General features: G+C 39.3%; 1 protein-coding gene across 1 annotated transcript; it reads right to left on the bottom strand.

Annotated features, from left to right (window-relative positions):
- On the bottom strand, positions 1-23,920 carry TMEM242 (transmembrane protein 242). Its single transcript, XM_051801586.1, has 4 exons — positions 23,727-23,920; positions 21,607-21,707; positions 15,702-15,839; positions 1-1,227 (listed from the first exon to the last, which is right to left on the bottom strand). The coding sequence occupies exons 1-4, from the start codon at positions 23,860-23,862 to the stop codon at positions 1,129-1,131; spliced, it is 474 nt and encodes a 157-aa protein (XP_051657546.1). The 5' UTR covers positions 23,863-23,920; the 3' UTR covers positions 1-1,128.
- Between the last annotated feature and the right edge of the window lie 1,824 nt (positions 23,921-25,744).

Genomic DNA, 25,744 nt, shown 5'->3' with positions numbered 1-25,744 from the left:
ACAGGTTTTAAGAGGGCTTTATTAAATCTGACAACTGACTAACTGGACTGTGTGCAATTAATAAGAAAATCTGACAACTGAGCAACAAAGGATTGTTCACTGATAGCACTTTTTTTATTTCTACATTTTTACAGATCTTCAGTTCTTCAAATAAAACATTTGAGTAAGACATTATTCTTTCTAGTTTACACCCACACTTCATGAGATTACTGCAGTGTGGAAAATGACGCATGGCTTCCACTGGTGGAAGAGCCACAGAAATGACTGAAACACACAGAAAAACTAGCCCTGCTCATACACATTCTTAGATGAAAATATTTGTGTAGGATAGACTGGGTGTCTCACTGTTTTACACCTTCTTTCACTTACTATTTCAAGTGATATACAAATATAGTAGAGACTTTCATACAAACGATCAGATTCATTACTGTGGGATCCAATAAAAAAATTAGTATAATGCTGACAAAACAGTGCACTTTGTAGAGATCTCTTCTGATGCTCTGCAGAGGAGCTCAGTAGGTCACTACTTGCATATTGGGTGTTTTAAACTTTACCTTCAGACACAGAAAAATATTTTAGTTTAGATACTTCCTCTGTTGCAAATTTAAATATCTTCTTTATTTTTGAATAGTGCACTGTATGCTTTATCTTCAGGCCCAGCAACAGATCTGTTATAATTGACTTGATGGTTATATTACTAATAGGTCACGTACAAATCACTGAAAGTACTGTTCTTTTGTTTCCTAGAGAAATGTCATAAAATTCTTGAAATGCAGGATGGGATAGGAGTTTACTGGGATTATGTCCATGTATTTACTAATGAAGATAATTTTTTTCTGTAAGCCTTGATAAAAGTCTTTCTTCAAGCTGAATCCAACTTAGCTTGGAGGGTTCATTTTCTCACAAATCAACTACAGCAAACTTTTTTAAATGTGCAGTATAAATTGTTTGGCTTTGTTGTTTTTTTTTATTCCCTTGCTGCCAGATGTTAACTGGCATTCCCAGGTTCAGTGAACTCAGTCAGTAACTTGCTCAGTTTGAATCTTCTTCCTTTTCCAGAGGGTACACTTCTGCTACTTCCACTCCCATTCTTGCTGAAAGAGACATCTCCAAATGGCTCCAACTCTTTCATTTGGATTTAAGTAAGTTTTCCCATTCAACAGTGGACTCACTATTTTTAGGAATTGCTGGAAAGATTGACTGCATCTTAGTTTGGAATTCTTTCATCTATAAAAGAGATTTAAAAATAAAATCAGTTAACTGCTAATAAGAAGCAAATAAAGTTGCACCATAAACCCCAGGCTTATTCAACAAAAGAACCTGTGTGAGGTAAAGAAGAGGTAAAAAAACTTTTAAAATAACAGAAAATTAAGACTTTCCCTCTGATTACGTTGGTTCAATTGGAAAAGTGAAAAAACCATGAAGGGACGCACAACAATTACCCCTTCTAAAGCACCACACTGGGGTGACTGATTTGGATTGCTTGCCTGAAGGAGTCACTACTGTTTTATGAACTACTACACACAGACACACAGACGCACACACACACATATTTAAAATGTTTCTGTTTGGAGGAAAATTACCTCCATAGAATGTGCTCATATTTTGACTGCAGTGCCTTTTTCTACACTTGTAATGGATGAAAGATTCAGTAGGGGTGTTCAAGGATTTTAAAACAAGGGTTAAAGAAAATACTGGTCAGCTCTGACAGCTTAGGTTTATCCCACCACACAGACACAAGTGACAAAACAAAGTCTCATTCAGAAGTATATAGTAGTAGGAAGGAAAACAAGATTCATAATGATACACAGGACCAAGCTTTTCTTTCACGGTTGTTAACATGATGTGAAAGAGGAAGTATATCTATATAACATATATGGTATTTATAATTTATATTTATGCTGAGTATTTTATCACCAATGTCTGATTCAATAGTCCTGGAAGGCCAGAACTGAAAATTCTTTTATATAAAAGTCATATATTTGAAGATAATACTTACAACTGTTGAGTTTCCTTCTTCCAAGATTTTTACATGTATTCACATGTATTTTTACATATTTAAAAATGTACATTTACATTTTTAAAGGATAGGCATGGAAAAACCAAGTCAGTGAAACTCCTATTACACAAACAGCAGGATGTACAGGGGAAGTTTTGGACTGCTATTTTTAGGAAGCTCTACAGAATCTGTGACATTCACACAGAGAAAACAGGATGTGGTATGCAAGTACTGGATGCAATGACCTCTTGTAGACCAAATGCTGTTTCAGGCATTATGTCCCACAGAGAGGTTCCAGGAAACCTAGATATTCCAAACAGCCACACAGGCATCTTCTCTAATATGCCTATGTTTTGTGTGCTATGGGTCATCAGTATTTTTACAAATACCTTTGGGCCATTTTCGGTTCAAGTCCTTGTGTATGAATAATTCTCACAAAGAACTGGTATTCTTTAGAGAAATGCTGCTGGAACGCAACTACTCAAGTTACAGTTGATACAAAGAATGAAACAATTTACAAAGAAATTACCAATCCTTTACTAAGACAATAGCTAAATGTGATGGATGAAAACATTTTAGAACTCTAGTTATTGTCTAATAATGCCTGGGTATTGTTAATCAAACAAAAATATATGTTATATAAAGTAGAAGGAAAATTCAGAGCCAAATCATCCTTTTTGCTTTATCCTGATTTTGTTCTTAAATAAAAACTAATTTGCTCTCTGTTTCGTATTTCATTCTGATCACATAGCTGTTTTGATTAATTATTTGTTCTTGGTTTTTAAAAATCTTGGCAATCACCCACAATTGTTCTTAAACTAACATTTTTGCTTCTTATTTAAAACTGAGAAGCTCTCATAGACAGTAAACGTTTCCAAGAATAATAAACACCAGTATCAGAGCTGACAAAGGGAAACAGCCCAGATTACATTAAACAATTGCTGACAATTAAATACAAGTATTTACAGTAGTAAATGTTTTAGGAGCATTGGCTTAGCTGTTTTTTCCAGTTCTCTGTAATTAAGTTATCCCAGTTCATTGATGTTCAGAAAGTATTCAATTTACTAAACATTTTTTGCTTCCTAAAGAGTGATTCAAGTCTTCTGCTCTTTCATCTCACTCTAAGTACTCTCTGGATGTTTAGTAACACAAGAATGGTCAGATACTAACCTGATGGAAAATGCTGTAGCTCTATTGGTAAAAACATTTTATATCAGCTAATGATCTGGCGCAATGTGGATTTTTTTGGCTGTTTCTAAACTCAAGACTTTTAAATTTCTTTTAGGGTAAAATTTAAATGACATACTCATAAGTGGACACCTCTATTACTTCACTAAAGACACAAAAAAATCAAAGGGGAACTAAAAGCAATTCTATAAAGCCTCCAAAAAGATGGTGGGTGGAGGAGCTATTCAGAAAACAACCGTGATTCCTCACTCTCACCTTATAATTACTAACATGACAGACCCTAACTCTCGAATGCAAAAAGCAAGCTTGTCTGGGAAATAAAACTCTACAGCTCTGTTCTGAAAGAAAAAAGGTATTTATTTAGAAAGCACTAAAACACTGCTAGCAGCTACAGATTTAAGAATATTAGACAGATTTTTCTCCTCTCAGAACACTAATTTATGTTCTGCAGGTAAAAGCAACTCATTTCCTGGAAAAGCAATTCTTCCTTAACACGTGGACCAAATCTGAAATATTCAATATCTTTCTTTTGCTTTTAAGACTCCCTGAGAAATTTCCTCAGCCTTGTCTTCCCACATTTTGATGCTTATTTGTAAAACCACTTTGTAACTGATGCCAGACTCAAAGTCTCATTTACCATTTACCTCTTCCTCTCCTGCCTGCCCTTTTCCACAAGCTCCCTCTGCACAAAAATAGTTTCCCGTTCGCAACACACAACTTTGACCATGTGGACACAGTTGTCCACAAATCTTCTTCCTTTGTGATTCCTGGGCAGTGAGGTATTTCAATAAATCACACTGCCAAGCTGATCACCACTGTGCATTGCCTTGTCAGTCTAATGCTTTAGGTTGTCAGCTCTTTCTCAGTGTAACACTTTAGGCTGTCAGCTCTTTAAGAAGGACATTATCTGCAGTGACTGGCATGGGCCTCATTAATACATGACTTCACAGTATGTCTAAACAGGCCCAATTTCTTCCCAATACAAATGTCACAGCTACTAACTCTTACTAGAAGTTTTCATTTCTATACCAGTTAAAAGATATTGCAACTGATTATTTCTCTCAACAAGTTTTTGAGTTCTCAGTAGTAATACATCACACAACTTAATTAGTACTGGTCATGGACGTCTATTTTCCCCCTCTCCCTCTCCTCCTAGCATGAAAGTTAGTACAATATTTCACTGGGGCTTTGAAAGATACCTCTAAGGTATCTTCCCCTTTCTCTTCTGTTCCTTGAATATCAGCTTTTGAGTTTCTTCCTTCATTTCCACACTTTGTGCTAGTTGCTCTCCTGAATGTACCTCCAAATCCAAATCACTGTCTTCCCTATCCTCAGAGCTTCTCTAAAGCTCACTTACAACAGTGCCTAAAACCATGGAGAAAGCTTTGGAAAAGAACTGTTCTCTGATGTAACAGAACTGGTGTATACACACACAAATAACCATGGAAATCACATCCCAAAGTTCCTGTCCCTTCTCTCGCAGTGAGATAAATAAATAAATAAATAAATATTTATATATAATGTATTTAGGACTAAATTTGGCCTCTGAAGTAACTCATACTGGCCCTGGGGTTATTCTTGCTTGCATTTAGTTGACAATATCATACTAGGCCCATTGCAACTTCAGAGGATCCTTGTAGCGAAAGCAAAATTCGTTCACTAAACATGTAAATCAGCCTTTCAACAAACTGGGCTTACCAGCACCCAGTCCTCCTGTAGTGTGGTGAGCTTCTTGTGAAGATGATGGATCAGCCTTATGTTCTATTAATATTGCACAATTGAGGTTCAAGAATTAGGACCTTGTCTTTACCTGCTTTAACTCTCAGGGAACAAGTACACTTCTTGACGAGGGAAATGCTGCAATTAGTAATCTGTGTCTTGCTTTGCCTTTTCTTTTTAGTAGACTTGCCACTCAAGAGGTCTCTTCTCCCCTCTCCTCCCCTCCTGGAAATCTTCTCTTATATTTCCTCCAGATTTCACAATACACACATCAGTGGACTCAAATCAGAAGGCATTAATTTAATTACAAGAGGTAATGCGCTATGTATTAAGTACTGGAACGTTTTGAAATAATTCGGTGAAAGGGTTGCCTCTTTATTATTGTCAGCCATACTGACACTGGGGCACTTGGTTCAACTGTGATAATGTCTTCAACTAATAGTGCAGTAAACCAAGTGCTAAAAGCTGAATGTATTTTACCTCTTTCTGCTGTCTTCAGTATCACAGGCCACTCTCTCAGTTGCTGCTTCTGAACCCAGTGGTACATGAACGATTTGTAACACATTTCTTAACATTCCAGCATGCTCCATTCCTGCAGGCAACTCTCTGAAGTGAATTTCACTCAAGTGAATTTTATTTTTTTGTCACAGATATTGCAAAGACTTGATGCTGTTTTTTCTTGCCAAATAAATTACAGTAACTGTTCTACCTCTGCCAGGCTTCTTTCTAAAAGGATATCATCTACCTTACTGCATTAAATAATCTGTAATAGCTACAGATCACTGTTATTTTCTTATCTTAACCTAATGATCCTGCCTCAGATGGCAAAAATATGGGTACCTAAAAGCATCATCCATTTAATAATCTCTTTTTAATGTACATCGTTGACAGAATGTCACACAAAAATTGGGAGAGCACTATTACTGAGAGCACTTACATGGCCGCTCATATTAAAATGAATGGAAGAGGGGCTAAAAGAGTCTATTTGAATCCAAGAATGAAAGTTTTACGAAGAAATGTTCTCTTTAGTGTCTGACATTCATAATAAGCCAACCCAGATTCTAGGAATTATTAGTTTCCTATTTTAGTACTTGTATCAGTAAGAACTGCTTACATTAGCTTCCAAGTGAAACGAGGTTAGATGCCCTGAACTGGGATATCAACTGGCAGCAGAATACAGTATGTGCATGCCCTCTGTTCACAGCCATCTTCCATTTCACAAGGCTCAAAGATGAGGCAGGCTGCCCTCGATTTAAAAGCACCAGTGAGGACTGTTCTTGCCACCTTTTCCCAAATCTTAAAATGACTGCTCTTGCCCTTGTTAGCAAATGATTACCAAGGGCCACATACAGAAGTAGCAAGTTATTTGTAGAAAACAGCAAGTGCTGAACCCTTATAGCACTGAAGAGCAGAGCAGCCGGTCTGTCAGCTGAAGGTGATTTGCCTTTTCTCAGTGTAAATGGGGCACTCACTGCAGGTCACTCTGTGTTGGTGTGCCTGCTGACCTCTGAAATAAGCATGGAAAATACAGCCCTGGTTCACATTCTTAGATCTTGCCCTTCATTGGCAAAGGCATCATGAATGCCTAGATTATTCAGAAATACAGGTCTATTTAAAAAGTCCCTTAGAGGGTCTATCCTGGCAGTATACATCCTAAAATTTAACTACTTTACACTGTACTGTCACAGTATGCTGTTCACCACCAGTTTGCTGATTCCAGTGTTTCAGGTGTGCATAGAGAAAAGCAGCAGCAGAATTTTGTTAAACCATCTAGAGAAGTCAAGAGCTCCTACTGCCCCCTGTCTCATGGAGGCTTACACGTATGCTTAACCATATGCAGTGCTGAGTATTCTCTTTGAAATCAGAGGGTTATTTACAGTGACTAACATTAAACAAACACATATTTTTCCACAATTTTATCTCTATAAATCTTGTGTAAGTGTCCTGATATGTCCTGCACTTTTTAAAAGAAAAATAACACAAAAATAACCTAAGTGAACTTTACAGGGAGAGAGGACCATCACTGTTTAGAATGAAGCTGTCACAGCTCCCAAACCATTATAAATATGTAGTAGCCTCCCATGGCTACTCCATATTCTGTCTCAAATTACTGGTGAACTACTGAGAGCTGTCAAGTCACGAGGGTCAGGCTACCTGTTTTCCAATTAATGGGTCACACAAAGAGATAAAACACATGAAATACCTTCCTCATGTTACTTTTCCAAGTGTGCAGCAGACATGTTATTCATAAATGAATGCATTTCCCAACTGGGAAGAGGGTTGGTCTACATCACAAACACGTTTTACTAGTCCTGCTTTGTCTGGTTTAATTTCTGTGCAAACGTGACTTAGATCCCAAACTGGGAAGAAGATGTTATTCCAGTAGAAAAGCAGTAGAAAAGTAACACTGTTTGGCTAGATTATTTTGAATTAAAAAAAAAAAGTGATTATGATCAATGGGAGAGACAGCTTTTAAGTTATATACACAGAGACAGTAATTTTGTAAACTGGAATCTGAAAAAGAAAGTAACTTCCTTAGGTTCAGATATACAGGAGTGTCCTTGTAAGTTTTATACATTTCCATGTTGATATTTCTGAAATAAAATGTAAAGGAATTAAATTTTTGTAGTATATGATATGTCAAACTAAAGGCTTTTATGCCATGCAGAAAAATTGAAAGTAGAATACTTTTGATATCACTGAGGAATGTGCCATTTATTTCTGCAGAATCTTACTTTCAAATCTGGGTGCCTGGAAAGGACATCCACATGATTAGTCTATTATGGTGTATTAGTCATTACCCCTTAGTCACCCTGGGTAATTTGAAAAATTAATCTTGAAATAATTTTAAATTTAAAGTAGTTAAATATCCAGTTGTATAAAGCTAGCTGGTTAATAGACCCAAAATCTCAGGATGAGTGTCCCAATCCTATAAACTCTTCTGTGCTGTAATTCAGAGTTCTGAATTACATTCAAAACACGAACTGTCTGCAAGCAGGCTGTTCCTGAAAAGGGTAATCTGAGTAATTCTTTTACTCTATATGTCCATGAATTCATTATATGTATCATCCACAAGCAAGATCCAAGGCTGGGAAAAGGGTCAGCACACCCCCAAAACTCTTCAGAAGATGCCGTGGGACCAAGATGTAGCATGAATAATTGGCACCCATCATAGAAGCTTTGATTCAGATTTTAATGGTACATGTACAGTTTACAGTTTTATGTGATCAAGAAGTGGATCGACCCATTCGTCCACTTAGGGTGATGTGGGACTGCTTCACAGAGGCATTTTAGACCATAGGCTGAACGTGGTTTTGTTTTCTCTAGCTTCTTAGCACACTGGTGGCAGCTAACAGCTCTCACAGCACAAAAGAGTCATTCCTCAAAACAGCTACAGTTACAGTCTTCCCATATTCTTGAAATACTCGCTTACAGCTGTCCCTATTTATAAAGCACATGTAGCAGCTTTCCAGTAGGAAAATTATGATCTTAATCCTTGAATAAGCAGTCTGCCTTATCAAGTGAAGTTCACTGGTTTCTTTTTTTTTTCTCTTCTTGGATAAAATACTAGCAGAACATATGTGTGGAGACAAGGCTTCTCCAAACCAAACTAATTAGGCAATATAAGCAGTACAGAAAAATCCAGTATAAACAGGAAATGTTAACTTGTACTAGTATTCCTTCTTCTTTCTAAGACTTTGAGTTTGAATAAGTATTGAGGAAATAAAAGAACACCAAAAAAAGGGTAGATTTGATTTATATAGAAATATGTGATCATGAAATAGCAAGGAGAAGATAAGTTTTTGTTATGCGATAAGACATAAGCATGACAGGGAATAGAAACTTCATTAATAATACTTATGTGACAAATACAACAATAATTAAAAACAAATAACAACAAAAAAATCTCATAATGACTGTAGGATGACTCTTATAGTTATTTTAGGAGATATGCTGCTTTTATGGCAACATTTGTCCATATATGAAACATCATAAGAATTTCAGCCACTGCAATATGCCTATATTTAGTTGAGATTTATAAATCTTAGTACTATTTACAGATGCAAAACCCAGTAATTTTTGAAGACTATGTCTCCATGTTCTCATCTTCTATTTTAAATTAATCCACTCTTAAAGCCAATACTGCTTTGTATTTATACTGTGCCTACAACTATACTTTCCCAAAATTATATCAAATACCTCTCGAAAGAAGCAGGGGGATGTTATTTTTTATACTTAAAATGGTGATTTAGAGGTTAGATTTCCTCTAGAGAAGAGCAGCCTGCTTAGGAAATATCCTTACCAACAAAGCCAAGGCAAGCATATATTCTCTGTATTGCTTTGAATTGTTTTAGACATCTCTTTACAGCCATGCAATAGTTTTAGACTCTTAACATTTTAAAGGTTAAGATCAATGAAAAACAAGATATTTCATTAGGAGACACCATAAAAATGATAAACTAATATTTTATAACTATATTAGTCACAAATTGCTAAGCAATTCTTCTCACTATTTTTCCAGCTTTTCATGGAACAGATGTGGAAGCAACAATCAGAATCTCACAAATCTACATATGGGTCCTTTTCCTATGGGACAAAGAATGCTTTTATTTGTGAGGAAATGAAACCTAATTTAATAAGGGCATGAAGAGTAAAAGGGCTTTTAAAGTGTAATTTATCTTGTTTGTTAATTGTTGTAAGTTTCAGTCTACAAGGGCTGGGGGCATCGTTCTGTTTTTAAAAGAAGGTTCATAATCACTGACAGTTAAAAAAAAAAAAAGAAAAAGAGAACACCAGACACTCATAGGTATGTTTAAGTATCTGTCAAGTACTCTATAGCTGAAAGTTTAATTAAAAACAAGCGTTTACAACTCAACCATAACTTCTAGAAAACTTCTAGAAAACCGTGTCACCTGCTCTAGGTGACCCTGTCTTGGCAAGGTGGTTGGACAAGATGATCTCCAGAGGTCCCTTCCAACCCTAACTCTTCTGTGATTCTGCGAAACTAACATTTTTCCAAGCAATAAAAAGGTGTAGTGTATCATAACACTTGTAGAATAGGTAAATAAAATAAGAAAGGTTTAGAAACTTCAATGAAAATACTCGTTTAGTTCAATTGTAACAACAGGGGTTTTACTTTGAGTATTTTACTTTTAACATTTTTTACTGAGTGAAACACCATTTACCCTTTAACTGAAAATTTAAAACTTCACTGAACATTTTATATAGAGAATCTTGAAATAAGATGTTTCAAGTACTATTCAACTTTAAAAAAACCTGAAATTATAAATTCGCCAAACCAAATCTTTTCTACAAAATTTATTTCAGTACTGCTGTGTTTTGCATCAGAAAACACTCATCCCACTGCATCAGGAGTGGGCAGCTACAGGGTTCTGAGGCTGCAAGCTCAAAACTTCTAAGATAATGCCATGGAAGATAGTGCCATGATGTGGAAATAGTTAAATAGCAAATAAACTTCTTAAAAAGGTGGTGCCATTTTGTTTCAAGCCAGATGTCAATTATTAAGTTTGTGTTTAACAGAGCACATGTCCTTCTATGTTGTAAAGTGCCTCAGAGAGGAAGCCTGTGGGTGTGTCTGGATGAGTCTTGGGTTCAGATCAGGATGCTCCTTGGAAGCAAATCTCCTGGTTGTTCATGTTTACTGGCCATGAGTTTGTGTACTGCTGACCAGTCTCAAAATGCATGACTTGGGCATCTTTAGGGTGAAACGAAACTGAAGAAGCCTTCTAGAAGTGCATATAACATAGTCCAACTGCAAATAGGCATTCAAGACACGGGACAAGGCCAGTGTCAGTCCAAATTTTGAAATTCCTGGAATGGCTGTAGATGTCAGGTCCTCAGTCTGCCCCAGTGCTGCTGGTCAATGATACCTGCTAATATAGACAGAGCTTCTATGTTCAGGGATAATCAAAGGTGGACAGATACATATATTTAAATGTATTTTCCTAACAGATTGCAGTAAGCAAGTTAAAAAAGTCTGACTATTACTGATAGCTGTTTATTTTTTTCAAGATGTACAATATAAAACCAGATAACCACCATCTTCTAGGTTCTTAAAAAGAAGATTTCTCTTTTCCACCATTGAAAAACAGAACTTAAACCCTTTTCAAACCAAGTCCTCACTGATCCATCACTTCTCCATTTCAGAATAACAGTTGAGTGGAATTTAGTAGGGTTTATTACTTAACCAGCCTGTCCTCAGATTAAAACAGTGGCAACTGCAGTCAGGGGATATTAACAACCCAACTTGAGACAGCGTAAAATCTTTTACATTCCTTACCAAGACATAAGGATCAGTTACTTACTATCACCCCTGGGTTTTGATGCTAGCATAAAAAGCAGCAGACTGTAAAGCTCCAGGGAACCACCTTTAACAATAAAGCCTGTTAAGAGGTGGAAGTACGCATTGTCATAGCACTGTTTTAAGAACCAATAAACCACAAAGATTAAATAAAAATTTCGTATCACCAAAGCTAGTGCATCACCTCAGTGCCTGGAAGAGATCTTAGCAACGATTTGCTTCTATAGCAAACACAGGCTGTCTCAGAAGGTGTAAGGACAAGGTATCCTGAACTGTGGCTTCAGTTTTATGGCACAACACAAACTGCTGAGCAGTCGCGACTGCTGACACAGATTAATTACAGCAATTATAAACTCATCAAGGAAATATTGTTCCACTTTACTCCCGTCGTTTCATCTCTGACTTTGCAAGCGATGACAAGATAATTTAAACATTCACAAACCTTAGGGTAATATATATTTTCATCAATCACTCCCTGCCCCGTCAATAATCCAGGCTCATAGAAAACACATCCCCCAACCCCAAAAGCCGCAGCATTTTGTCAACGATACCCAGTGAAACCATGGCCTCTAACTAGGGGCAACGCCGCTTCCCACCGCTTGTCTAAAAGCCAGGGTGGTTCTCAGACGACCCAACCCCTCCATGCTCCAGGGTCAGGCGCAGGACGGGCCGCCGGCGCTGCCGGCGCGGCTGTTCCTGCCGACGCCACGAGGTGCCGCTGCGGGGCAGCCGCGGCGCCCCGGCCCCGCCCCGCCCCGCGGGAACCGCCGGGAGCGGCGGCAGGAGCACACTGAGCCATAAACCAACCGGGATTGCAGCGCAGCAGCGCCTTCCTGGTTTAGTTCTGCGCTCCCAGGTGCGCGGGAGACGCTCACCACCGCTTCCTGCGGGCGCCGGGACGCTCTCAAGGGATTCCCAGCGGGTTACACAAGGACCACTCAGTGACACCGTCTGCACATCCCACTGTTTCACACTGGAACGTGGCTGGCACGTGCAGTGTCCAAAGCACAAAAAGCGCTGCGCACGTCTTGCACTGCACTTCTCCAAACTCAGGGACCAGCTCTGCTATCCTTCTCCTGTACAGCAAGCCCAAGCCCTGGTGTACATGAACATCAGCTGCGGGCTTCTGAGCCACGAATGAAACTGCCCAATAGCTTTCCTGGCCAAACCAGTTCTGCTTCAAGATCTCCTTGCTCTCTTACTCCTCGTGGTGGGATTTTTGCCAATCCATCACATCTGATTTTCCACTCTGCCTTCTGTATTTTACTCCTTCAGATGACTTGAGGCATTAAATACTTAACAATTCAGTATTACTTGACTTAGAGCTCCCCTTCAAATTCTGCAAGTGACAGTCTTTTTTCACTAAGATCCCACCAAGTTAGTCACAGGAACAGAATTGGCAATGGATTTGAGAAAGCACTGGAGCTGAGATACTCCTATATGCAACAAAAGCAGCTTTCTTGTTTGCTAAATGAACACCTGTAGTGCTTACAATAAGAATGTTATGGTCCTTAATAATTTAATATCAAAGGAAACAATTTAGTATCAAGAGATTGTATTAGCTGCCAATAATGTTATCAATATTGCCAGATGAAGCTGCTGCTTAGCAGGACCAGGTCACTAATTAGCAGGTTCCAAGGGCAGCTCGTTACTGTTAAGGTGAAGAGACTGGGCAGAACCTCTTCTTCCCTATCCAGCTGCTAGAGCTTTAAAGTTCACACGGATTCCTGGCATCAAAATGAGTCAAGTCACCCCTCAGGTCACATAGAGTATAGCACACTGAGAGGCTGAAGTCTACCTTAAGTTGATAGCTTTCAGACCTTGGTATCTAATGCTAGGTTTGAAATTGTGACTTGAAATTCTACAGGTATTGGGAACTAGCATGTACTACAGAGCCAGTGAATTCGCAGCACTCAACCGCACTGAAGACTCAAGACATCTTATTCAGGTGAATCTGTAAGAGCCTCCTTTTAAAATGATTAACAGAAATTAAAATGTTCATTTGAAAATGTTGAGCTTAGTGCAAAATCTACAGTGTCTTCCATGGTCTGAACAGTTTATGTGGAAAGAAACTTTATTTCACTCAGCGATAACTTCAGTTTCTCAAAAATAAAACTTTATTTTTTGTTCCTATCTAATAATAATTAGACACAACATATGCATTAGTGATCTCAAAAATCATTATTGTAACTGACTATTAATCTATTATCTCTGCTTACATGATAGCAATTAAAAATTTTCAAAAGTATCAGAATGCAGAATGTCCCCCTGAAACAGGAAAACATATCACGTAAAAATAGGCCCTTCTTAAAATGAGCATATGTTTAAGAGTCCAGAACTAATGACGTACTAGATAGCTTATAATCCTTATTTAATCTTGACTGTTCAGGAAGATGACATTTAAGCACATAAATACTGTCTTTCAACAGCCAGTGTTTACTCCTGAGTGTTGTGTTAAAGCAGTAGGCAAAAAGTGAAAACAATAATAAAAAAATCAAAGATTATTTATTCTATAATTATATTTTTAAGGCTAATGAACCTCTTTTGTCAGAATATAACATGCTTCTACTTTTGAACCTCAAACAATTTTAAACATATATATTTTTGATTTTAACAGATACATAGTAAAACAGGAAAAAGAAACATGGAAATAGGAAACTTACAAATTGCTAATTTTTGATTCTGCAATAATAAATAGCACTATTGTATGCACTTCCTTTCTGCAGTGGAAATTTAGAAGTCTGTAGTGAATGCAATAAATATGTCAGTGGAGAGCAGAGAGCTGTTCCAAATCACCTCTTGACAGAAATTTACTTCCTTCACCATCTGCAATTCCCACGTTGCACAACAGTGAAACATAAGCACTCCACAATAGAAACCAATAACAACAGACATTTGTAAGAGCCTCTTAAAACACAGTTTCCTCTTTTCAACACTAACACAACACAGAATATAATAAGGTGAAGCTTTCTGACTAGGAACACTCAACAATTCTCTAAAATGCCTGCAGTGTGCTTCTGACACAAGAGCCACTGCTTTCAAGTAACCAGAAGCCCCATCTTAGACTTGTCCAGGGGCTTAGCCATATCAAGCTTATGTGGGTGTTCCCCATCAGGCAGTCTCAAGAAAAACAGCCTTACAGGAAAAATCAGTAACTGTGGGTCTAGGCCAGTACTGCTCAGGGAAGTAAAAATTTAGCTTAGTGAGAAACAGATAACATAAATTGCAGACTAGGATCAAATTCTGCTGTCCTTCAGCAGGACCAGAAACACTCTGCCAGAACAAAAAATAAGAATCAGCAGTACAGTGTGAAGTGAATCCTTTTGACTGACACAAATGACAATAAACTGAGTGAACTGTTGTTGTTCAGCATGCAGAGTACAAACCAGTATTCCCACTCTTCTTCCCCCTTCTCTGACATTCCACCACAGTCTCACGTGGAGGCTTTCAGTTTAAAAATGCGTTGTAGCTGCCTCCTATGTCCTTTTTTGGCATTTTGCCTTCCTTTACTGGCTCCTACTGAGAATCAACATTGAAAGCTAAGGAAAAAAAGGACTGTATAGTGCTGTATGCTGCAATTCAAATTGTGAGCTACAGGATACGTCAGCAGAGTAGACAAGAAATTAGAACTTGAAAAAGGTATTAATGAGAACAGTACTGAGATGAAGTAGTATCTTCTTCCTCCCTCTTTGTATATTCTTTGCTGAATATATAAATAATTTGCCATGTACGATAAAGGAAGTCTATTCATTCCTAGTCCTAAAGAGGATGCAAACAGCTCTGCCAAAGTTATAGCTGCAGGGGACTCTTAAGTCATGGCTCATTACTAGGGGCAAACAAAAATGCTCACATGAACTTCAGTGTTCACACTCAACATTATGAAACATTGGAACATAATCAATTTACTAAAGATAGCCGTAGCCTTTTGGGATGTACAGATGCTTCCCGAGTTTCTTTGCCTTGATGTGGCATGTCATGGACCACCGTTATATTGCACATGATACTCAATCTTCTGTCCCCTCGCCCCTTCTAGAAAGTAAGCTTGTTTCCTTTCAATTCTTTTTATGTCCTCAGTGTCCTGATGCAAAAAATAGAACTTGCACAAATAAACCAATTGCTCTAAAGATAGGATTCAGGGGGTAGCCTTCAATTCAATAAGCAAAGGATATAGAAAGTTTGCAGCTACTATTTTAATCTCTAAATTAGAACACTGGCTCTTTTGTGAAGCATCTGAGACATCTGTGCAAATATATATAAAGCAGGACAAAATCGTTCCTCCCCCAAAATTGTCTCCTCCTAAAACATCCCATTTTTTGCAGATCCAAGAACACCTTCCTTGAATGCACACATTCTGGTTAGTCATTCTAAATGTGGTGAATGAAAGTATAACTCTTAGATCGAAGTAGTATAGAGATTCCATCCCAAGATGCATTACCCAAGTTAAAATATGGTAGTTGAGAGGATCATACTCACACTGTGCACACCCAGAGCCTTCCAGATGGCAAAACTCAGCAATCCAACTCCACACCATGCATAGAGTGAGCCCCATCCTAGGGCTCGTAAGGCCAGTGACGAACCACTCTCTGGTAATGCAGCTGTGGCAGTAATGCCCTAGAACCAAAAATAAAGTGATCAAGACAGTGAACGATAACTGGGAAAAAAAATAAGAACTAAAAAAGTTAACCTGTGATTTAGACTTTTTCCTGATTTGCCAGCTGTACTAGCGTGGCCAACAGACCTGAAGAGCCAAGCAAGGGGCTGGATGAGCTGCCTTCCTACCAGGAGCAGCTTTCATGACTGCCAGTGCCACCTGGGGATGATTTTAATTGCCCACAAATGCTGAAGTCAGCTGTTTTGTGGGAATAAGAATCCAACACTCAGTTATCTCACTATCAAAATACAAAACTGAATCAAAGCCAGTCACAAGCCCTTATGCCAGTGACGTCTGAACATAATCATTATACATAATTGATTTTGGTACTCTTTTGTTGGGGGTAACCATTTGCCTGTACGTTGTTATTTGCACTTCTGAAATAGCACATAAGGAAACTGGAGGAACAGGAGCAGCTTTCAGCTGGACACAGAGAGGGTCTACCGGTAACCCAGGGACTAATTTCCAGGGGCTACAACTCTGAAGAAGCTCTGGAAACTGCTTAGGAAAAATTTGTAAAGAGCAAATGACAACACTGAAGCCATCCCCCTGCAGAGTTCACCAAGAAGCAACACAGAAAATGCTCTGCAGTTTCCACACTTCTCATTTTTGTCAGAAACAAGAGTAGGTGTTTTTAAACTCACGTTAAGATACTGCTGCATAAAAGCCTGCCATGAGACGTGTCCTGAAAACACAAAACACTGTGACTTGGAAAAGCCACTTCAGGCCAAGAAGAATGGAGCCTCCCTCAGCCATGATGGGGTCTCAAACACAAAGAAACTTTCCCTGTCACATAACAAAGATGCATACTGCAGCTTCCGAAGGCATAAACCACACACTGGCTGACATCAATCAAAGGTGCACCTTATGTTCATTGTTAGACAGCGGAGCCCATCTCACAATGCCCACTTGGTATAGGAGAGGTTCAATCTCTGTAGCCCACAACAGCAGTCAGACAGACATAATTCTCTTGCTCATAGTGGTAACTGTCATTAAGAGGATTTTTTTTCCTCCCAAAGGATCACTGTTCAGTTCTTCACATGGAAACACAAATTTCAGATGGTAACTCTTAAAGATGGGCATATACAGTCCTTACAAAAGTTAACAGTCCTACTTATTTACTTACTTACTTACTTGGTATCTTGAAGTAAGTAAAAACCTAATTATTGCTCAGAGGTAACATAAACAAGACTGCAAACATACAACTATATTCAATAAAGTATTATTTCATTTATAGACTAAAATATTGAAAAGTGAAATTAACTTGTGGAAGGATCAAAAAAATTTCCTCCAAACATGTGAAAGAACTGCACTTTTTTATTCATTATAAAAAGTGGGGGGGAAAATCTTTTGTATTCTTTGCTTGACAAGACTTTAACTTTTTTACATTTTTTAAATGCTTCTCTTTCTTCTTTGATACAATTAGACATGTTTGGTGTCTACCACTATGCTCAGTCAAATAGTATCAGTAGTTTTTCTCCTCTTGGCTTTGTATTTATTGGCATGTTAAAATGATCCTCCGACAGTCCTCAGCATTAACATTTGCCCTAGGATTTAGCTATAGGCACAACTACCCAAGGACAAACACACACCTGCAAAGGGCTCAAGTAGATTTATCTTGACCCTTATTTATTCCAATTTGGACAACCCAAAGTGGAAGCTGTTAAGAAAAACAATGCTCTGTAAGCATACACACACACAAACAGCAAAGATCTCTAGTCACATTGTAATACCAGGTCCTATTATTTCCTTACCACAGATAATGAACTATTATAACTCTTTCAGTAGAGACTGCTTTGAGTAGATTTGAAATGGTGATGATTATTCTTGACATTTTTCCTGCTTCCATAGCCTAACCACACATAACATAACACCATGCAGAAAAAAAATTTTCCCATTTGGAAGATGGGAAATTAATGGACAAAAATATCCTCTACACAGAATCTTTAAATAGGAGTCATTATCTGTGAAAATTGCTGGCAAAAAACCACACAAACAGTATTTCAATGCTTGATTGTCCCAGAAAAAATAGTGGTAAATAGAAACAATCAATCTGGTTTTACTGACAGCAGTCAAAGAGGGTTCAGTCACAGGCTGATTCCTCAGGGTACTTAAGTACATAGGTAAGGGTTTCTGTAAACAGGACAGTTTGTTATATGATTATCAGATATGCTGTTTAAAGCATCAAGAAAGCTAATTAACGACACGCTAAAAAAAATTAAAAGGACAACAGTAGCATAGGAAAAAAAAAAGTCACCAACAAAAGAACATTTTTTGGAGGACTGAGTTTTATTCACAAATGCGTTATTCTGTGTCCAGATTGTTTTGTCATTACTGCTTCTGTATTTCTTTTAACATTCTTTAATTTAAAAGATATGCTTTTAAACAATACTTGAGTCTTTCCAAACACCAGGCTGAGAAAATACAGGGCCAAATTAGCTGATTTGTTTTCCAAATATATGCTCCTATCTTTGGTTTTTTGCTTGGTTTGGGGAGGGAAGGGTTGTTTGTTTGTGTTGAGGGTTTTGTTTGTTTTTTCTTTTTCTTTTCTCCTGCAAGATAAAAGTAGGAAGTGGGAGAAGACACAGGCCTCGATCCTGTAACTTGTGCATAGCGTGTCTAAAAGGAAGTAGTGCCTAAAAATAAAGTGTGCCTAACTGTTCTAGTTGATTGTATTCAGTGTGTTCACTGTTTTGTATGACCTAATCTATTGTAAAATTAAACACCTGGATAAATGCTGATAACACTGGACACTTATCACAAGGAGGCTGCTGCAGCTGGGCATTTCATTTTAACAGCTCCCTCCCCAGTAACTTCTTAACTGAATATCTCTGTAGTGGTTCATCACTAAACAGGATTATGTAATCTCAGTTTCAAGTCAATTTGGGCACCAGTCCTACAAATGCTTATATTTACTTTAATTCACTACTATGGAGGAGGTACAGTAGGTGCAATTTCAGGTTTATCTCTTGCCAGTAACACTGATACTACTTTACAAGAGTAGAGTCTCATACTATTGCTTCCTGGAAGTCTGAATGCAGTCATGAAGCCATGATGGTGCGATGCTACAGGTTCCCCTCATAATTGCTATGTTTTTTTCTCCCATAAAACTATTTACATCTGTCACAGGCTGCACTACATTTGGTTCCTGTTTCTACCTGACTTGCATGCCACCATTTCACTGACAGAAGAAACGGCACGAGCCAGAAAAGATGCTGAAAGAATAGGTCTCATATTTCTTCCCAAACATTGAGCAACCATTTTTATTCCTTCAAACCTTCCCCTAACTTTGTGACAGCACAGTCACTGCAGTCATGCAGTGAAGTGGATCATAAAATTAATTTGGACTAAAACTAATGCAAGAAACAAAAAAACCCCATAGAATTAACAAGGATAATCTCACCAACCCAGGAGCACAAGTATTGGTGCCTTTACAGGGACAGGAATGAATTGCAAGAAACTAAGGGCTGGTAGAATTAATTCTTTCAGCACCAGTGCTGGCTGATGTTAGCTTAAAGTACCTGTCAAACTATGTCCTCACCTTAACACGAATAAAAATAGTATTTAGGCATTGAACATCTAAGAAGGATGCAATCATCTGTAGTTATTCACAGTTATGTTTTTGTTATTATACATGATGTATTATTAAAAGTTATTAACTATAAATTTAAGTAAGAATGCTCCTGCAAAATCTCACTGGTACCTCAGAGAGCCTCTACAGACAGTTAAGCCATTCTCAAAGTCTAGCCTTCCCTTTCACTTACATGTACCTTGACAAAAAAGTATCTTTCTACATTTTGCAGTAGTTGAGGGGCCCAGGAATCAGAGATTTTTGCTAGCAAACTACTGTAATTCATTTGCACAGATAGTACCAAATACGGTTTTCAGCAAAAATTGAAATGGAACTGTCCTAGTTACAGGGGCTGGGACTAGTTTATCACTATGTGGGTATAACCAAAATTGTGTATTCTACATCCTCTATGTCATTTCTGATGGACTGTTAATAAATGGATTGTTTGCAGCAGCTGCCCAGGGCACACCTGACACCTCAGGCTACAAGTTGGGTGTTAAAGAACCCCGGAGGTAGAGGAGTGTTTCTTTGTCTTCACACCAATAACTCCCCTCTAGGGAGGCATTCCACCTTCACACCCAGCCTGAGGGGTCATCTTTGCTAAAGGGCCATACTGGACTGGCATATTAGGCAGATTCCAAAAATATCCCATGACTCACGGAGTTACATCACCCATTGTGAAGCTCTCTACCCTGGGGGAGGTACTGGGCATTCCCACCTGAACCTAAGCATGTATAATCTTGGGGTTTGGGGACTTCTGGTACCACTCGTTGGATCCAGAGGAGGACCAGGACTTCAACAGGACTGTGACGAGACTGCAATCATCATCCTGACCAACAGGTTTCCTTTCCTTTTACTTTGCCCCCAGGGGGACCACGTGGTGCTCAGCACAGGGGCTAACAAACACCATTCTGTTCTTGTCCCAGGGTGCTGGGTTATATATCTGTCTTTGGGGGTTAAAACCAGTTTTTCTTTCTATCATTGTATTTATTGTAATCCTCTTAGTAAATTGTAACTCTGACTTGTAATCTCTCTTGAGTTGGGTTCTTTTCTCCCACCGGTTTACTTTTAAACCAGCAAAGGTACATATCACTTGATGCCATTTCCAGCAAATATATTCTTGGGATGTCAATGCAGTGTCACTCTTGGTAAATTTCACAGTGGTAATAGGACGGATCAGACACCCAAGAACACGTGCAAGCTGGAAAAAATGCAGTGCTCAAGAGAAAGGAGATAACGGATGATCAGATACAAAGTTTCTAATATAAAATGCAATGGAAGAATCCTTATTATCTTGCTATGCATTGAATTAACTTGATATGTTACTGAATTAACATTTTAAAAGTAAACATAACTGATCAGTTCTTAATTCCCTAAGAATATGTGTAATACATGTTGCATTTTAGAGTTTGGTGGAGACAAGACTGATCAATTTTAAGGGCCTGTTTTTGACACTTCCAGCAATAACAAAGCATTAGTGAGGAAAAAAATATCCTTCAATTAAATGTGCCATGTTTCACATTAATATACTAATATAGTGTAACTGGTAGCAATTTTCTTTTTCAGAATGCACAAGTGGATCCTGTTAGTAACTACACAAGATTAATTTTGGCCATCAGATCTCATAGTACCAAACCACTACTCTTTCTCATCAGTCACCTTACACATTGGGATGGAAGAGATCTTAAATTTTGACTAAATGATTCCACTTACTTATTCCACAGCTTACAGGCTTTCTACCTACTCATTCCCATCCTTACTGCAGTTACCTTTCTTCCAGATTCACTGTAGCACTGTGGCACTGTATAGTGAACTGGATTACTGAGGTGATACAGGCTCATGCCTGAAGTGTGTTCACATCACAGAATCAAAACAAACCATTAATTATATTCCATTATATAGCACTAGTATGATTCCAGCAAACAATTCCAGCAAACAGTGTGTTATGTATTTCAGCTACTCTCAAGTACTAAAGTATTTAGCAGTGCCAACTCTGAATTGATTTTTAAGTTAATCCTACCCCTACTCACTTGAATTAAGTCTGGTGCTCTTACCATCAACTTTGCCAAACTCCACACATATCACCATATCTATAAAGCATTTGATGCATTAGTTCCTGCATATCACTATTGGAAAACAGCTCAAAAGGCACAAACCTTACTGAACCAGTCTGGGTTCTTCTTTTTTGTCATAGCAAGTGTGGTGCCAAAACCTGCTATCATTCCTGCCGTAGCAACAGTACCTAGAAAAATTCCACCTGTCAAAAAAAGTTGAAGAAATAAAAATTAATATTTTGTTACTTAAGGGGAACTAAAAAACCCACAAAAACTGTTTAGAAAATAAAACCTGGAAAATTAAGACCTGTCAGCACATGTTGAAGGGAAAGGTCCTATTATCTACATTTTTTATGTTAACTTAATATGACAAAATAGCAAGAAAAAGAATTGTTTCTATGAAATAGAGCATTTTGAAAATGGCATGTGTATGTATTTTCAAGCCACACACACACACAAAAATAATAATTCAAATCCCAGGATGCTTTTTCACAGTACTTTGACATTTCTCTCACTCCAGAGACAGGCTATTAAAATTGACTTGTTCTATGGCTATGCCTCACCCTTCCCCAAAAGGGAGATATAATTATTTGTTGCATCACTTGTTATTTCAAATGGTCACCTGAAAATCCACCTGTACTTCTGAAGACCTTTACATAAGCAACGCTTATTCTTGAGCTTTCTTCATGTTATGTTCTAATGCCATTTAAAAAAAAAAAAAAGAAAAAAGAAAATTACACTAGCAGAAGTTTTCCCAAGACAGAAAGCATCCCTTGCTTTTCCACTCTTTCAGTGTTTCCAAAGTCATTTGGGTACCTTGAATCCTTCTAGCTCTTGCACCAAAGGCACGTGTAGTCATACCTGCCCACTGTTAAGGAAAAGGCTTGGAAAGTCCTAGTGAACTGTAAAAACCCACCTGATTCATATAAAACTTTAAAAATTTCAGGGTATTACATGTTCTTCCTTTGCAAGTATTGATACCCACCCTGTTTTCCCTTTCCTAGTACCAGCTAGTTAAAAAATGGTCTGAGTAGGAACTGTGTAGCAAAACACATTTATGTTAGGTCTCGCTTTAAAAAAATTATTTATCTGATTATTGTGATGAACAAGTTTCCAGTACTCATGTCAATGAAATTCTGCCTGGGAGCATAAAGACCTCGCACGCTGGCCGAATTTTGCATGTCTACTGCGTTTTACATTTCCAGGTTTAGTAACCGACATTTCCCTGATTTCAGAACTAATAACTGGTCTTAAATTAATTTCTCCCCAAAGAGTAGCGCCGCGAATGGCCTCCTTGGGAAAGGCAGAAAAGCACTGCAAGGGGTAGGCAAAGAGCGTGGCAACAGGGAGCAGTGCCTCGCCATGAGCATCCTCAGCGAGACCCTTTTCTCTGCGGGGGACTACGTCCATTCCAGCCTCAAGTCCTGTCCGGCTGATGCCGGGACGTTCCCGGCCGGCAGACATCGGAGCGGCCGGGATAAGAATATAAATATATATATATAAAAATACAATTATAATATCGTATCACGCCGCACAGCGCCGCCAGCCCGCCGCAGGTACTCCCGGTGCTCTGCGCTACCCGCAGGAGACTCTGGCTGCGCCTTCACCGCGGTTCTGCCGGCTGGGATCCAGCCCGGGACACTGGCTTGTTCCCCTACGGAATCCGCAGCGCTGCTTGTAGCCCGCACGAGCCGCCTCTTCCCCGAGGGCGCCCCGGCAGCACCGGGAGCGGATCCCCGGCAGCACCGGGAGCGGACCCCCGGCAGCACCGGGAGCGGACCCCCGGCAGCACCGGGAGCGGACCCCCGGCAGCACCGGGAGCGGACCCCCGCCCGCCCGGCGGCGCTCGCAGCCCCGCAGGGCTGAGCTCCCTCGAGAGAAGGAAGCTGCTCCGCTCAGCGCCTGCTGCTCCGGTCCCGCATCCCGCCCGGACGTGTTCGCCACCGGCGCCCCCGGAGGAGGGTGACTGAGGGGTTACAGGCACCGCCGCCACTGACAGCAGGGGGAAAGGCGGGCGGTGTTGCAGGGGCTTCCTCGTTGCATCTAGAAGCCTCGCCCAAGGTCATCCCTTCTCCCCAGGGACAGGAGAGTGGGGCAAGACCTCGGGCTACGGCAAGGGCAGCACGGCCGGAGGAGGTGTCGGGGCTCCCACACCCGCTGCTGCTCGTCCCTGACCCGTGCAGGGGGAGGAGAGGAGGGGAGGAAAGGAGGGCTGTCTGCACCTTTGATTAAGAAGAGCTTGTCCTGTGACGCCGCAGGGCTCCCAGCCCCCCGGGGCAGGGACAGCCCACGCCCGGGGTCCAGCGGCGCTGCGGCCGCGGTGCCCTCGTGGGCGGCCCCCCCGGCAGCCGCCCCCATGGCCCAGGAAGCGGGAGGAGGAGGGGGCTGCGGGCTGCGACCCGGAAGGAAACGGAGATGGGCTGGGACACGCAGCCGCTTTTCCTCCTTCTCCTCCTCATCCTCTTGTTCCGCCTGCTCGGCCGCGCAGTCGGGGGGGGGGGGGCACCTGCGGCGCCGAGGGGTCGGGTCGGGTCGGGTCGGCAGCCGCTGCGCCCTCGGTGGGGGCCTGTCGGCGGGGGACGCCCGAGAGCCCAAATCGCACAGAGGGAAAATTGGCAAAAGTTGTCAGAACCTCTTTTAAATCAAGTCCTGTGTAGGAAGCTCATAAGGGTTTGAGGGTTTTTTTGTTTGTGTTTGTGGGATATACCACGTAGTGGACTTTACTAAATAAAACCGGGAGAAATTTTTACTTCCCATGAATTTTAGTAAGCTGTATCTTGACGAATAGTGTTGCTCTAAAGTACATATTTTTATTCCAAATTCTGATTCTTTCCAGTTATGTAAATAGTTTTTCACACTACAAGAACATATATTTGGGGTTTTTTCCATGTCTGTGTCACACTAATGCTCAGTTGCTGATGAATATAAATTGCTGTACTATCTGACTTTATCACTCTGTTAAACAGTATACTAATTTCAGGATTTGGTATAGTCAGATCAAGTATATTTTTGTTTGTAACAGTACTTTAACAGAAAGCAAAGAATGTAAAGAAATCCAAATCAAGCATTTCTTCCCCAGCTTTCTTCTTTGTATCTTGTTAACATCACTTATAGCCTGTATCTAAGGTCTGATTATAGGGACTGGGTTGCTAGGCAAAAATTTAGTATTTTGGGAAACTTCCTGTTCATGGTACTTCTGAAAAACATTCCAAAGCTGTTTCCTAATAGTCTATGTACTGTGTAAGTTAAACAAAATTTTACACAGTTAAAAAGCAGTTACTGAAAAAGAAGTAGGCCTTATCTCTGCTGTATAGCTGGCCCACCAGCACTAACTCCATTTTTTTCTAATCTGGACAGCATGTAAATGACTCCTAATCTTCTTCCCTCTAGTCTTCTTTTTCCCTTGAAAAAGCACCCCAAGATGCTGTGTGTGTTTTGGAATAGCATTAGACTTTGCCACAAATAATAGTAAAACCTCCTGGAAAAGCTTAGAGAAGGTAGTCTAAGAAAAAGTGCACAGTGACAATATTAAAAGAAGAAATTACTTTCTATCTTCATGCTGAGGTGTATATGATTATTATATACAGTATTCAAATTTGTTAGAATATGCATTCTACTACACTACTACACAAACTAAAACAGCAGCATGCACGTCATTTTGATTGTAAATTGTGTCAAGATCACTGCATCTGATAGAAGAATCCTTGAACTGTGAGAGATAATAACCTATTTTTGTGGGTTTGGTGATAAAAATCCTAGTTTTTTTCTCAGGATAGTTTTTGAGTTCACATCAATCAAGACATCAATTTCTTTCAAATCTTTTTCTGAACTCAGAAGAAAGAGAAAAGAAAGGTATAATGATGTTATTTAATCTTGGTTTGAACAATGCCAAGAATCTATCTTTAAGAGAGTCCAATAAGATCTGTATCTATTAATCATTCACAGAGACTTAAAGTAGGGCATAAAGCCCATGAAATCCACTGTCTTACGGAATAACTTTAAATTCTTCATGTTGTAAAATAAATTGTCTTGCTTAAAAACAAGAGATGTTCAGCAGAATTGTATTCATTTAGGTTACAAATTAATCTCTTGTTATGTAATTGAATATAAAATAATGCTTTCTTTCCTTTTTATTACAAAAAAACTTGGTAAGCCAAAAGCAGAGAGTGAGAAGTGGCCAAAGTTTTCAGCTTCAAAGGATGTGTTAATCTCCACTTATGATTCTGAAATTATGATTAGG

Source organism: Manacus candei, unplaced genomic scaffold (assembly GCF_025592945.1).
Source record: "Manacus candei isolate 608988 ecotype Guabito, Panama unplaced genomic scaffold, ASM2559294v1 h1tg000052l, whole genome shotgun sequence".
NCBI lineage: Eukaryota > Metazoa > Chordata > Aves > Passeriformes > Pipridae > Manacus > Manacus candei.
This window is presented reverse-complemented; position numbering and strand designations above follow the sequence as displayed.